The 15,372-nt window shown below is 48.1% G+C and overlaps 1 protein-coding gene across 9 annotated transcripts in view; it reads right to left on the bottom strand.

The window, feature by feature from the left end:
* SUPT20H (SPT20 homolog, SAGA complex component) overlaps nucleotides 1–15,372 on the bottom strand; it is a 759,353-nt gene that overhangs the window by 519,644 nt on the left and 224,337 nt on the right. For 7 of the 9 annotated variants that reach the window (XM_069640776.1, XM_069640779.1, XM_069640782.1 and 4 more), the window contains one exon: nucleotides 6,821–6,956. In XM_069640776.1, the coding sequence (XP_069496877.1) occupies nucleotides 6,821–6,956 (136 nt within the window). Of the gene's footprint in view, nucleotides 1–6,820; nucleotides 6,961–15,372 lie in introns of all 9 variants that reach the window. The other 2 variants (XM_069640778.1, XM_069640785.1) reach the window with 1 other exon arrangement.

Here is a 15,372-nt window from a genome sequence, read left to right as displayed (position 1 = left end):
TTGATCTTGTTTTAATTGGGGAGTTTAGCCTTTGAACGCTTAGCGTAGCAAATGTTAGGTCAGCCATACCTGAAGTTGTGTTGCATACCCTTTAGCCTGTCCCCGTTTCCACAGAGGCCCCTAGATACTGCATCTATGTTGCTCTTGTTCTCAACCGCGAACTGTGTTTTATTTAGATTCCCTTTAACCCCCCAACTTCTAACTTCCCCATAACCTGTAACATTAACATCTACCATGATTTAACACAGTAGCTCACCAGGATTGAACTTTTCCAGGAACATGGGAGTCCACGTACCCTCTACTGCCTCCCCTCCCTCCTCCCCCTGCCCCAAACATGTCTTATGCCTTATTCCCTTGAGCCCCTAGTGGTGTGTCTCTAGAGGAGTGCTGATCTAATCACCTCCTGATCCTCCGCCAATGTAAGTCCATCGTTGAGCCCCCCCTATTCATGAATAATATTAACAAAACAAATCTTTAGACATCACTTTACCCTCTCATGTGGGCTCATCATGTCAGGTCCTTCTCCTTAGTCTCTTTATTGCGACCCCTCAGGCAAGGCCGCGCCAGTTTCCATCGATCATTCTCCCGGACGCCGCTTTCTTTAGGTTGAGCTGAAGGATTCCCTTCTGCGGCATTGCACATGTCTCCGCACTCCTCTCTCATAAGTTCCTCCAGGTCTTCTTCCTTTGTGACTGTGTACCACTGCCCTTTCCATTCGAACCCAAGTCCATTCGGGAAGATCCATCGATATCAAATTTTAGTATTCCTCAGCCAATCCGTAGCCACTCTCAAGCGTTTCCTCTTTTGTAAAGTGGCTTGCACCAGATCTTAATAGAGCTGAATAGGCGCTGATTGGAAACGGGTGGGTTCTGTCCTGCGAGCAGCCCCATGATGTCTTCTTTTAATTGGTACAAGTGCACTCTGGTTAGCACATATGGGATCAGGTTTTTGTTGATTTGGTAGGTGGAGTATACCCTGTGCGTTCTGTCTAGGACTATGTCCCTTTTTTCTTCCAGACCCAGAATCTGTCGAAATAGTTCTATTACTGTTTGCAGAAGCTCGGATTCTAGAACTGATTTAGGAATGCCTCGGATCCGTATGTTATTGCGTCTCAACCTATTTTCAGCATCTTCCTGTTTGCTTTGGCCCCAGTCCATCTGTTGCTCCAACTCTTGAACTCTTCTTGTCAGCACATCCTGTTCGTGTCCCTGCTCCGCTATTGCCATCTTTGCCTCATCCATTAGTTTCTCCACTGCCTTACTTCCTTTATTGAGGTCTGCTATTGATCTGGCCAAGTCTGAGGCGCTATCCTTGATGTCCTTTTTTAGCTCTTGTAGCATCACCAACAGGTCTGAGTGGCGCAACGGAGGATCCTCAGCGTGTTTCCTGGGGGAGGGGAATGTACCTGAGCAGCTGTTTGTTGCTGGCTGCGTTTATGGGTATCCACGGCTTCAATGAGGGCTTTGATGACCCCAGACGATGGTCCTTTCTGCTTCTGAGCCCGTTTGGCCATGCTGTTTACTTCAATTGACATAGGGGGGTCCCAAGTCTTGCTTTTATTTTGAACCAGGATTTCGTCCCCAGCTCCAACTAGTTGCGTCCTCTCTGACTTGCTGCTCCTTTAGGGTTCCGGGGGCCCACCGCTGGTGCTTGGATGTGGGGGGTGTCTCCTCCCTGCTTAATGCTTTGTGGCTCTAAAGGTTTATGTGGTACGCTCTCCTCCAATTCAAACACTCCCGGAGTCACCAGTACTTTGACTGAATCTTGGTATGTGCATCGTAAGTGTCTGCCGCTCCTAATGCATTGAAGGTTCTCGGTTCATTGACTTATTAGCGAAGACGCCGCAGGCTGTCATGTCTTCCTGTCGTCCATCACAATGGTAGTGCCCCTGCAGCCCCCTCACCATTCATCTGTGCCCTGCTCTGGTGAGTCCAGCTGTCTCAGGCTCACATTCAGTACTTATGATAGTACTTCATTCATAGGGTGCTTCGTTGTTTGACAACACCGGGCTCTCATCCCCAATATGCCAGGGCATTCGCTGTGTTGGTGCTGTGTTGGATTGCAGGCTACTTATCTACATTTGGCCTTTCTCCATCTGTCAGAGTCTGCTGCTCTGTGTGCCGCCTAGAATTCCAATGCGTATGCCAGGCCACTCTCCGTTCTATATCTGTGTGCGTCTCTGTTTGCCTCCTTTGTTGCCCCCCCCCTGCGGGTCTCCTTACTTCTGGCAGGCGAGCGGAACGCTGCTTTCTCCCTCCAACAGCGCTTCACTCGGCCGTCTTCTGCCTTACTTCGCCTCTCAGAGAGTGGGGTGAAGGCGCACCCCGAGTCAGTTGCTTGGAGGGCCATCAGCCCCTCCCCAGCCGCAGCTTCTTACTTTCACTTGTGCCCTTGCAGGCGGGATCTGCCTCCTCCTCACTCCTGCTCCTATGGAAGTCGTCTCAAGCCGCCCCCGAACTCTGCCGTCCACTCCCGGGCTCCTTCAGCAACCCTTCAGTCCAGGATTGCCGCTACTGTAACTGCGAAGGTAGGGGGAGGGAGGGGCGGAAGGGTCGCATACCACCACCAGCTTTCCTATGATGCAGGATGCCTACGCACGATTAATTCGCACAATTGGGATTGCTTTCACCAGCACATCAGTCCTCTAACGGGGTGCCACTTAGGACGCGCTCGCCAGCCACAGGTCCATCGACCGTAACTCAAACACACCTCTCCGAACTCTCCCGTCGTTCGCTGAGTCGCGGCTGCCATCTTGGCAGGAGGTCCAGTCCGCGGTCCAAAACCGCTTCGAACTTCATTAATAATGCGCCTCACCACCCCAACTTTTCTCTTGCAATGCTCCAGACGCTCATGTATTCATAGGTCGTCTTCTTTAGGATTTTAGGCGTTTCTGAAAGGGGATTTGGGCCTCGGGTGGAAGGGGATCACGGAGCTTACGAAGGAGCCATCCGTCCGGGTCCTCGGCTGGCCATGCCCCCCCTTTTGCTCTTTCAAAGGGACACCATTTTTAAATGACCCGCACATCTGACTGGTATCACAAAAACTAGTCCGCACATTCAGCTTGGTGAACTTTCCGTTCCACATTAGCTCCCTTCTCCACTTCCTCATCCCAGTGCTATAGGTTTTATGGGATTTGGAGTCCACTGGAGATTGAGACTCTGTAAATCTATAATGCTTAGGATTTTTATTCAAGTCAAGACTGTCGGACATAGAAGATGGCATGTGAATATTATAAGCACATGAAGTGCAAATGTTATCCTGCTTAGAGTGCTTGTAAAACAGGGGTTCTAGAATGTTATCACAGAGAGGATTGACATATTGACAACATGTCATCAGGAATTTAGGTTTTATAGGGTCATCTTCAGAATGAATGGAAGAATACTGTGCCTAATCTGATGGGGTGACCACATCTCCCCGATAGCCATCTCCTCCCATGTGATCCTCCTTCCAAAAACCACTGCTAGGGTTAGAATCGGGAAGCGGCTGCCGCCCCCTGGCCACATGCAAGGAGATTTTAGTCTGGGGATTAGTGATGACTCCACAGGATTCATAACACACCATGTGAAGCCTTATTAAATGAGGCACTAGTCCTGCCCAAGCTAGAAAGGATGGAGCCTAGGGCCCTACTACCCCAGGTCCCAATGTAGTTTTCTTCAGAAGTCTAGGTGTCTTTCTAAGAGTCTGAAGAAGAGTTGAGAAAGCCAATTGGCAGTTTGTAAGTGTCTCAAAGTTATATAACTATTGAAGAAAAGTGCTTAGCAGACCTCCCCTTCCCAATCCAACCACCTTAAGGTAACCAGAACACCACAGTTCACAATCGGGAAAGGGAGAGGTAGGGGGAAGGAATGTATGCCATTAAACCATGGAGCTGGGGTGGGGGGGGTTTCAGAGATCACATTTGGCGTTGAGGTTTTTGGATCCAGCTAGTTCTTGGTGCCGTGCTCCAATGGTTCAGTTCAGAACAACTCTACTGCAAAGAAGAAAAGGACCACCACCACAGCAATGACCATGAAGTACCTCCAGGACATCATGGATGTGGTGATCAGCCATGACCACTCCAAAGACATGGTGACAGTCAACCCTTGTAGCGGAAACAAACTGCTCCCACTAGGCACCTCCTCCTCGAGGAGAGCTGAAACTGCAGGGGAATGCTACTCGTTTTGTAAGTAAAAGATCTGCAGTCTCAAGGCTCTACTCAGGACGAGGACTGATGCAGGCTGGTAGCCGATTTTGAAGCCGGTCAGCTCACAGGATGTTTCCGAGACGCTTCGAAGTAGCAGAGGTCGAGCCTGGATGTTCCCACTAGTCCAGGAGTTGAAGCACCGATAAAGGACTTCAGAACATCTGCAAAGTAAAAGAGATTCCCCAGGACGGTTGAAGAAAGAAATGCTGACTGATTTCCAACTACAAGTTCTGGGTCCTGAGCAGGTTGCTCCTCTTCCTCCTGGGAGCCAAGACCACTACGATCTGATGAATGGCTGTACAGGTCCCCTTTTATCCAGGCTTCTAGCTGGAGTCGCCCAAGCTCACCAATGGTAAGGATCTGCAACATTCAAACTGGCAAGGGCTGTCCAACTCTGAACTACCCCAGGCCAACACATATGCTTAGTCGCTCAGTCTCACTCTCTCACTCATCCACACTCACTCACATGTGGACATTACCATGCCCCACATCCATACACGAACCAATAGTCGCCTGAGAAAGCTGGAGCTTTCCCAGGAAAGAGTATAGCATATATGGAAACTCCCGCCCACGGAGGAAACGAAGAAGCCTAAAGCACAAGAGGGCCAAAGGGCAGGACAAAAACCTCACGGCACTGCCATTTTAGAGCATATGGTACTCTATGTGGCATTATACAGTAAAAGGCAAAAGTGCATGAGAGCATAAAAAGGAAAACGTCAGAAAAGTTTCCACTGTCACCAGCCCATCCTGCACACATCACCTTTTTATTACCAAAGGTTACAAATAAAGTCACAGTGACAAAAAAGCCCTCATTACAAATTTGCCAGTCTGGAAAAAAAGTGCTGGTAACAACAGTTACCGGCACCTTTTCTGGACTGGCAAACTACAAGTCTGCCGGTAAGGGCTGTGAACTACCGGCAGGCCTGACCCGCTGGTAGTTCTGGCCCTGCTGGCAGAGTTTTCACTGAAGTGCTGGCGCCATCAGCAGTGCCGGTGCTTCAGTTTTCCCATTCCCGGGGAGTCCCATAGGACTCCCCGGGAATGGGAACTTACTGTTCCTCGCTGCCCGTAATATCCCGGTATTAACAGGATATCAGGTGGCGGAAACGGTAAGGCGAGTCTGCCGATTACCAGCAGACTCGTAATGAGGGCCAAAGAGCCCCTAATGCACTTCACAGAGGGTGTGTGCAGAGAAAGAGAAGCAGAGAATGTTACTATGGGGAACACAGTAAAGTTCTCCTGCACGGATAGCCATAGGGACTGATCAGTGCCCCCTCAGATGAGTTTAGCAAGGCCAGTGAGGTTTAAAAGACATCACTGGCTTCCAAATGTCAGAACAGGTTCCAAACAATAGCAACAAGATGCTTGTCCTATTGGTGGCTATGGAAGGAAAGCAACAAAAAGAACATCTTTCGTAACGCTCGGTTACCCAACTATTAGCTGTATATATGAACCAAGACATTTGTACTTATCTTTGAATATTTAAAATGTGCCGTAGTTTAATAAACAGTGTTCATTTTATACCTGCCTATCTGGGTCTTTTACTTACTATTTCTGCAAAAGTGTTAACTGTACTACTCAACAGTGTCCCCTTCTGCCTTAATTTGGCCTTGTTGCTTGATCTGTGTTAATTAATAGAGAGTGGTTTGGCTGAAATGGGGTTATAAACAACCTTGCCAACGCTAGGTTTGCGTTCCTAAGTCCTGCCACTGGTAGTGACTTTGCAAACCCCTCCTAACAATTATCAGTTATAATATTTTGTAACAGGTAGGAACAACGTGCAAATATTTAGTATAAATACTTATGTAGCATTGGTCTGGTTATAAGTTGCATATCAAGAGAGCTTATCTCTTGCCACACACCTGCTTGCTCGACAAGTTGTGAAGTAACTTTTTGATGCACTACTATACGTGCTTCTTCCGCTCAATGGACCTCATTATAAGTTTGCCGGCCCCGAATTAACATGCCAGTAAGTCAGTTTACCATCATGTTTCCGGACTGGCAAACTACAAGTTTGCCAGTGGGGTTTCTGCCATCACATCGGCAAAAAAGTCAGTATTACCGGCACTGGTATTACCGGCAATCACACCAGGGAGTCATATGGGACTCCATGCAATGGGGATTTACCATTTTTACTGGCACTTGGAATCTGCCGATAATACCGTTAGACCAAGTGCCGGTAACAATAATACCGTTTGGTGGTATCCCACCGGATTTACCGGCGTGATAGCACCAAACACGCAATGAGGCCACATTTTCCTTATGGGTTTGTATATATGTCTGGGCAATGAGCACCTTGACAACTATATTGAGTAGACCAGGTGGATGTTTATAGTAAACACAAAAGTACTATCTCTTCAAGAAATTAAGGAGCAAAAAAACAACCCCAAAAGAGTAAAACCACTAAGACATACGTAACATGGAACGTAGAATGATTTGTAGCAGTAAACATAAAAGCTTTGGAGCAGTCAAAAACTTGTAGAAATAATTAATACTGACTTGGAGGCATTTTTTAAAAAAATCACAAACTATTGTAAAATCAAAATACATGTACAGGGAGCCAAAAAAATAAATAAGATAACCCTGCCCTTCTCTTATACACTGCAGAATAAAACATTACATTTTTGCATACTTTACCTTTTCATTGGATGAGTATTCATCTTTTGCTTATTGTACAGTAGTTGATTTGCAGTACAGGTAACAGATACTGAAGGCTCAAGACACAAAGGTTCTGCTGTAGCTAGGATAAGCTGGCTTTCGAGTAGAAGCTTATCTTCCTAAACAGAAAATCACTGTATTATGTATGGAAAAGAGTTAAAAGTATTGATGCAAGCAGCTGGTAGTTTATGACCATGGAGCTTGCTAAAATACGCTCATTTAACAAGTATACGTAAGGCAAAAAGGTAAGAGCACCTTTTGGGTAATCAACCCCAAGACATATGAAAGAAAACATTGTATTTCCTGGAATTATAAATTGCATTTACAGTCCTCTGCATCTGTCCGCTATCTAGGTGTGGCTGTATCCATAGACCGCCAGCCAATTACGAACCATACCTACATCAACTGGAAGCCAAACCTAAACTCTGGAATAACCTTCCAATATCAATTTACAGGCGGATATCATTGTTAAAAATCATTGTATTACCTAAATTACTGTACCTGTTTAACTATCTACCTATTTGGTCTGGGAGGGTTTTCTTTTCTAAATTACAATCTATGACTTCTTCATTCATAAGGAACGTCTAGAATGAGCAGTGTGAAAATGACCAAACAACATGACACTGGTGGCCTCTCAGCACCGGATTTTGAGCTATTCTATCTGGCAGCTCAGGCCCAATATGCGGGGTACTGGTTCTCCGACTGATGACCTTGCTCACCTCAGGGTGGAGAGGTATGCCGCCTCTCCCACTGGTCTCTGCTCAGTCTTATTTACTGAACGTTATGCAGACTCTAGCTCTTTTGACCCAGTTAGGACCACAGTGAATGCATGGGTCAGAATATTTAAGAGGCTTGGCATTGTTTCCCTTTATAAAAGTACTTCTCCCTTGTGGCGTTTCCCTTCATAGCCCCCACAGATGCCCAGTCCATTAGGAACGCTTGGGACCCCCATGCGAAGCTAACACTGGGTGACATGTTCCCGGGTGGGAAGTTTTTATCGCAGGCTGACTTTACGGCTAAGTTGGGCCACAGACCCTCTCGATTCCTTCAGTACCACAGGATGAGAGTCGATGGCCCTCCTTTCCATAAGAACAAATAACACACCCATTCATACTTGTCGTCATGGTGCCCAAAGGGGTTAGCTGTGGAACCTCTAGATTGTACAAAATAATACAAATTCATACCCCATCTCGTAACCCCATGAAGGGTATATGGGAAAGTGACTTTGGATTATCTATTGATGAAATGCAGTGGACTAAAATGCTACCAACGTACCAAATCAGTGTCAATCACCGCAAACCTGAGATTGAATCAATTCAAGATCCTGAACCATTTACACCTCTCTCCTGTGAAAGTAGCAAAAACCTCTCCCGATGTACCACCTAGCTGCCCTAACTGAAAGACCGAACATGCAGAAACGTTCCATATGTATTCAGCATGCCGTCTTGATACCTAAATTCTGGGTAGCAGTAGCCAATACCGTGAATGACATCTTAGATATCCCCATTCCACTTGTTCCCATTAAATACCTACTGGTACACATCGGGAAGGACCCCATAAAAACACACAGGTTGTTCAATCTGGCCTGTGCTGTGGCAAAAAGAAACATACTCAAATGCTGGAAATCTAAGACTGCACCTACTCTAAATTGCTGGATCAAAGGCATGATAATGATAATGAGGTGTTATTTATATACCGCCTTAATCCAAAGCGCTTTACAGAGCACATATTTACATACAATATCACCCAATCGAAATTGGAACTCATTTATCGACCTCGTAAGGATGAAAGTCTGGGTTGGCCTTGCCGGGATTCGAACCTGCGACCTGCAGATCACGCTCAGATCGCAGCCGTGAGCGCTCAACCCACTGAGTCTATGCATTGGTTCACATGGAAGTTGGAAATAAATTTAGGTGCAAATCGAGGGTGCGTGCGCAGAACCACCTTATCTCTGAATTGTAACGAAAGGGTCCAGAACTGAAAGGGCCTGTAGTTCACCAACTCTCCTTATAGAAGTGATAGCTACTAGGAAGGCTGTTTTATAGGTAAGATCTTTGAGACTTGCCTTATGCATAGCCTCAAAAGGAGACCCCATAAGTCTAGTCAATACCACATTTAGGTCCCATCCAGGAGCCGGGTTAGAAATGGGGGGATGAATCCTTTTAACCCCTTCCATCAAAGCCTTAATAACTGGTATTTTCCACCACGACACCTTTTGTTGTGACGTAGTGTAGGCTGAAAGAGCAGCTAAGTGAACTTTCAGGGAATTAAAAACAAGGGCTGAGTCTATTAGGTCTATTAGGTGACTCGGGCACAATACAATGTGAGTAGGAGAGCAGGTCAATGGGATTGACGCCCTTGGAATTGCACCAGATAAAGCGCTTCCATTTACTGGAGTAGCAATATCGGGTGTTAGGTTTTCTCGCCTCCCTAAGTATGTCCATGCATCTCTGAGGGAGTTGTAGGTGCCCGAACTCTACGATCTCAGGAGCCAGGCCACTAAGTTCAGGGTTTGCGGGCACAGGTGAAGTGTCTCCCCCTTGTCCTGAGATAACATGTTGTACGGGCAAGGCAGTTTCATTGGAGGAGATAGGGACATCTCCATCAGATGAGAGAACCAGGGTTGGCGGGCCCACACTGGTTCCTGGTGCATCTTGTGCACGATCTTGTTGAGTCGGGGGAAATGTTATCCAGGAGACCATTCCCCCTTGGATCGGTTCTGGGGGTACCTGGAGGCGTAATCTTGGCATTGAGCGTTCTCCAGTGTTGCAAACAAGTCGATCTCTGGGAAACCCCAGTGTGCGAAAATGTTGGAGACTATGGGCCTCATTCGGAGTGCAGCGGTAAGTGGTTAACGGCGCCGGTAAGGATGCCGGTGCTGTTAACCCCTTACCGCCGCGTTACGAGGTCCATTAGCGGGAGCTGCTAAAGGACCAGGGAGCTAATAACAGGCCAGTTATGAACGGGCCTGTTATTAGCTCCCTCCCCATTCCCATTGAGCCCTATGGGGGCTCGAATGGGAATGAGGATGGCTTCCCTGAATGGGGAAATACCGGGTCCTCCAAGGTTGGAATGACCCGGTAAATCCCCATTCAGGGAACCCGGACCCGGACCAGAGTTTGGAGGCAGCCATGGCGCTAATAGCACCATGGCTACCTCCAAACTCGTAATGAGGCCCTATGTCTTTGTGTAGTCGCCATTCATACTCTACGGGCAGTGGCAAGTCTCTGCTGAGCATGTCCACCAGAGGATTGAGTTCCCCTGGAATGTGTTGGGACAACAGGAACTTCCTGTGTTTGTGAGCCCATTTCCAAATGTTCTGGGACAGCTTGGATAGCCCCCGAGACTGTGTGCCCCCTTGCTTGTTCAAGTAGTACATGGCTGTGGTGCTGTCTGTGAGGATCAGGACTGTCTTCCCCTGTAACTGTGCCTGAAAGGCTTTCAGTGCTTTGAATACGGCTAACAGGTCCAACGGATTTATGTGGTTGGATGCTACTCCCGGGGACCACCCGCTATGCGCCGTCTGTTGAAGCACCCCGTGAGAGATGCGTCTGTCATGAGAGTGGCTTCTACTGCGGGGTGGGGAAGGCCTTTCCCTTCAAGAGGTTTTCCCTCGACCCCCACTGCAGAGAGAGAACGTGGGCTGGCGAGACAACTACCAGATCTTCCCATTGTCCGCTGGCCCGACACCACTGGCTGTTGAGACACTCTTGCATGGGAAGCATGCGCAGGACGCCATCATTCCTAACAGTCACATGGCTTTGCGTACCGTCACCTCTCCACAGGCTACATACGGCAGGATTTGAAACAGCATGTTTTGAACCCTCTCGTTGGAGGGGAAGACAAGGCAGTTTTCTGTTCGAATCAGACCCCTAGAAACTGTATGACTTGACTGGGGTCTAGGCTGGAATTCTTCTCGTTGATGGAGAATCCCAGGCTGAATAAGAGGTCTTTTGTCTTTTGAGTGTTTGACAGGCATGTTCCGAGGGAATCCCCTGTTATGAGCCAGTCGTCGAGGTAAGGGTAAACCGGAACGGATTCTCTGCGCAGATGCACTGCTGCCACTGCCAGTACCTTCGTAAACACCCTTGGCACTGAGGCAAGGCCAAAGGGGAGTACTTTGAACTGATAGTGCTTGTCCTCTATCATGAACCTTAGGTATTTTCTGTGTGCTGCCAACACTGAAATATTAAAGTATGCATCTTTCATATCCAATGTTGCCATGTAATCCCCCTGTTTCAGCATAGGGATTACTTCCTGCAATGTGACCATACAAACCTTGTGAGGTTTGACAAATATGTTTGCAAGTCTAGCACAGGGCGCATGTGAGAACCTTTTTGGGTACAAGGAAGTACACTGAATAAATACCCTTGTTTACCTGTAGAAGAGGGACGACTTCTATGGCGCCCTTTTCCTGCAGGATCTTGACCTCTTGCACCACGATGCGTAGGTGTTCCGGAGTCAGGCGTCTTGATTTTGACGGTCTGAATTGAGGTGGTCAGCAAAATTCTATGCAGTACCCATGGGTGACGGTTTTGAGCACCCACTGGTCTGTTATCCCCTCCCATGCATGAAGGAATGATGTTAGACATTTGCAGACCGGGGAGGCATAGGAAGGGACCTGGATCTGAGGGTCATTTATGACCTGAGGCCGGCGAGCCTCTGGGAGTGGAATTCCAGCTCCTACCCTTTCTACGGCGTTGTCCTCTAGGTGGATACGTGGTGGTGGTATTAGATCCTTGCCCTGAAGACCAGTCGTTTCCTGAACCATACTGGTTCTGAGGGGAGCTGGCTTGCCCATGAAAGGAACGACGAGAGCCGTTCCCTCTCTGTTGTGAAGGTCTTTGGGTAATCTGGTTTAAGGTCTTGTCTCATGTTCCTTTTTGGCTGCCTCAAGTGCTTTGTCCACGGCCTTGCCGAACAAGTGGGTTTTCTCAACCGAGTTGTTCATTAAGACGGCTTGGGTTTCGGGCTTAAACCCAGAGTTCCTCAACCAGGCGTGCCGTTTTAGTAGGGTAGCCTGGGCCAAGGTCCTTCCCGCTGTTTCAGCAGCGTCCAAAGTGGTCTTAAGAATGTTATGGCTCACTTGCTTGCCTTCCGATACAATCACAAGCACTTTAACTCGCATTGGCTCAGGGACCTCTTGAAGGCCCTCTTGCAGCAGGTTCCACTGTACATCTGCGTAGCTAGCCAACAGAGTAGTGTTGTTGGCTATTCGGGTGGAGAATGCAGCAGCAGTCGTAACCCTTTTTCCCAGTGCATACAACTTTTTGCCTTCTTTATCAGGCGGTGCCTCACCTGTAGACAGGGGGACACCCGCCCTGTTTCTCGTTGTCGTAACTACCAGGGAATCCGGAGTGGCATGCCCCTTAATGTAAAGGGGGTTGGTAGGAGAAGGGCAAAATAACTTCTCTACCCTGGGATTAACCGCCCTGGTCTGAGCTGGTGTTAACAATGAAGGCGCCAGACGTCTTTTGATAGAGTTCAGGAACGGTATGGCCCGACTGGCAGGAGGCTTTTCCTTCAGTATGTCAAAATCCGAATCCGGCACAGCTTCCTGTGAGGCGATTTGGAAATGTTCAGCCGCCTTCTTTAAGATGGCGTTAAACACCATCTGATCATCCACAGGTGAGGCTTGACGGACCGGAGTGGTAGGAGGGGAATCCATACACAGAGCGTCAGGGTCCAGGGTAGGAGTAGGGGACGCCCAAGGTTGATTATCAACCGGATGACTGTCTTCCCAATTATCCATGGGATCAGCAGGATCAGTAGGGTCCTAAAAGGGATCATCATCCTGTACGTAGGGATTGATAGGAACCTCGTCATCAGTAAGGTCATGAACATTCTCTTCATGAGGATGCTCAAAGGTCCTCTGAAACTTGGTCATAGGTTTATAAGGAAGCGCCTCACGAGGCCTCTTGGGAGCAAACCTCTCTGAGAATTCAACAAAGTTCTCCAGTCTGTTCATGCACCCCCTCAAACTTCACCCTGGTCCATGATGATGAACCAGGGGAGGAAAGGTGGCTTCTTGACGATTTTCCTCTCTAGAACGTCGAGATTCTTCTTCTACAGTCTTGGATAAAGGCAAAGGGCTTTCAGAGTACTCTTTACGAGGCTCCGGGCATTGTGATGCGTCTCTAGACGTGTCTTTAAGCCGTTCTTTCTGTTTCAATGGCTCTTTCGACTGGTCCTTTTGTTTAATCGCCAAAGCGATCCTCGCAATACTATCGCTGATGCTCGGGGTTACATGGAGGTGTGACAGTTGAGCCAGTGGCTGTGCGGTGGATTTCAGCGGCACCGTGGCCTTTAAGCGGTGTTGACGCTTTCTTCTGAAGCTTCTCAACGCCCGCGTGTGTTCTGGTGCTAGCGCCCTTACTTTTGGACTGCCAGGACGCATGTCGCTGTTGTGGGGAGGGCTGCCGATCATAAAGATCAGCGGCCACTGCCGAAGTATCCGATGTGCCCGTTGGTGCTTTCGAGCGCTTCGACTGTACCGTCGAAGCAGAACCGTGGGTTGTGTGCTTTGTGTGGGGATCGGGTGCGTCCCTGTTGCCAGGATGTATAGTCCCCATAGCAGGATTCACGTCATGCCTGTCGGGGCCGGGTACGGATGTTGCGGATCGAGAACTCTGCCGTAAGGTCAATAGCTTCCAAAGTGGAGCTTTGGTCATCGCTAGTCCCTTCGTCACACTCATCGGCGGGGGAATTACTTTCGGCCTGCCATACCGTAGGCCACCCACCGCTTCAAACAGCGCTTCTTAATGGTCTTGGGACGTAGGAGTTTACAAGCCGCACAGGACGCTTCGTTGTGATCGACGGGAAGAAAATTATTGCACCGACGGTGCTTGTCTTTCCACAGGTATTTTGACTTAAAGGAAGGACAAAATCTAAATGGAGCCTGTCCATAGCGGAGGATGATAGCGAAGACAAACACAAGGGAACAAAGACGGGAAAAGAAAAAGGCATTCTTGAAAAGAATATGACCACCCCGACCCCACTCTCCCTACTGTACAGGCCGGCCAGAAGGCCCGGCAATGTGGTCGGCAGCGCTGACCGGCACAACTGCTGTTGAAATTCCGTCCTCAGCAGTCTTCGGCGGTGGCACAGGAATCAACCGTCAAAGGGAGTGAAAATGAGAATAAACGACCAAAAGTCGAGAAATATAAAAATAACGCAATGTTTTATGAAGGCGCAATTAAGGCGACCAGATAGCTGGGTGGAAAAAAACAGGGACCTCGATGCGTGAGGGATTTTGGGTACACTACATGTCACCTTAGGGATAGTGTTACAGGCACACCCATGTCGACGTCCCCTTTCGATTCTCGATAGATGAGATGCAATACTCTGCGGTTACCACTCAGCTGAGCTTGTTGGGTTCTGGAAGAAGGCCGGTTGCTCAATGGATTGGTTCACATGAAATTTGGAAATTAATTTAGGTGAACCTAGGGTGTGTTCGTAAAAAAACAATTTATCTTTGTGGATGACAAAGAATGGGTCCTACATGGACAATGCTTGAAGTTCACTAACTATTCTTACGGATGTAATAGACACCAAGAAGGCAGTCTTATATGTCAAGTGTTTAAGACTTGACTGGTGCACAGGCTCAAAGGGAAGTCCCATGAGCTTTGCGAGTACTACATTGAGATCCCAGCCTGGCGGTGGGTTCGAAATTGGAGGGTGGAGTCTCTTTACTCCCTCCATGAATCCTTTAATGACAGGAACTTTCCACCACAGTACTTTACTCTGAGAGGTGGTGTAAGCTGATAAAGTCGCCAGGTGAACCTTTATAGAGTTGAATACTAACCCCGAGTCTAACAAGTGGAGCATACAGTTAGGAATGTGGGATGGAGTACATTCTATGGGGTTTATTTGTTTTGACTGGCACCAAATTACAAATATCCTCCACTTGTCGAAATAACAGCGTCTGGTGTTTGGTTTATGTGCCTCCTTGAGGATATCCATACACCTCTGTGGGAGATTTAGATGTCCAAACACTAGGACCTCAGGAGCCATGCTGCCAAGTTCATTGAGTGGGGTTGAGGGTTTACTGTTATTCCCCCGTGTTGAGTGAGCAGATTGGTCTGGCACAGTAGTTTGATGGGATCGCACATGTCCAGTTTGCGCAGATGTGGATATCATGGTTGTCTTGCCCACATGGGAGCAACTAGGATGAGCATCATTTGTTCCCTGTGAATCTTGTTCACCACCCTGCTCATTATAGGAGTTGGGGGGGGGGAAAGCGTAAGCAAAATTTCCCTGACCAGCTCATCCATAGGGTGTTCCCCTTGGATTCTGGTTGGGGAAACCTGGACGCGAAGTCTGGGCATTGCTTGTTTTCTCTTGTAGCAAACAAGGCTAGTGTGGGGTAACCCCACTGAGAGAAGATGTGGTCTACGACATTTGTGTCTAGTTGCCATTTGTGTTCCTCTGCTAGGGGAACACGTTGGGAAGATAGGAAGATGTCCATATTTTCTGTGCTACCTTGGACAGATTTGGAGAATGTATGCCCCCCTGCTTGTTGATGTAGAACA

This window comes from Ambystoma mexicanum, chromosome 7q, assembly GCF_040938575.1.
Source record: "Ambystoma mexicanum isolate Mex_15411 chromosome 7q, UKY_AmexF1_1, whole genome shotgun sequence".
Taxonomy (NCBI): domain Eukaryota; kingdom Metazoa; phylum Chordata; class Amphibia; order Caudata; family Ambystomatidae; genus Ambystoma; species Ambystoma mexicanum.
The sequence above is the reverse complement of the archived record's forward strand: the minus strand, read 5'-3'. Positions and strand labels throughout refer to the sequence as shown.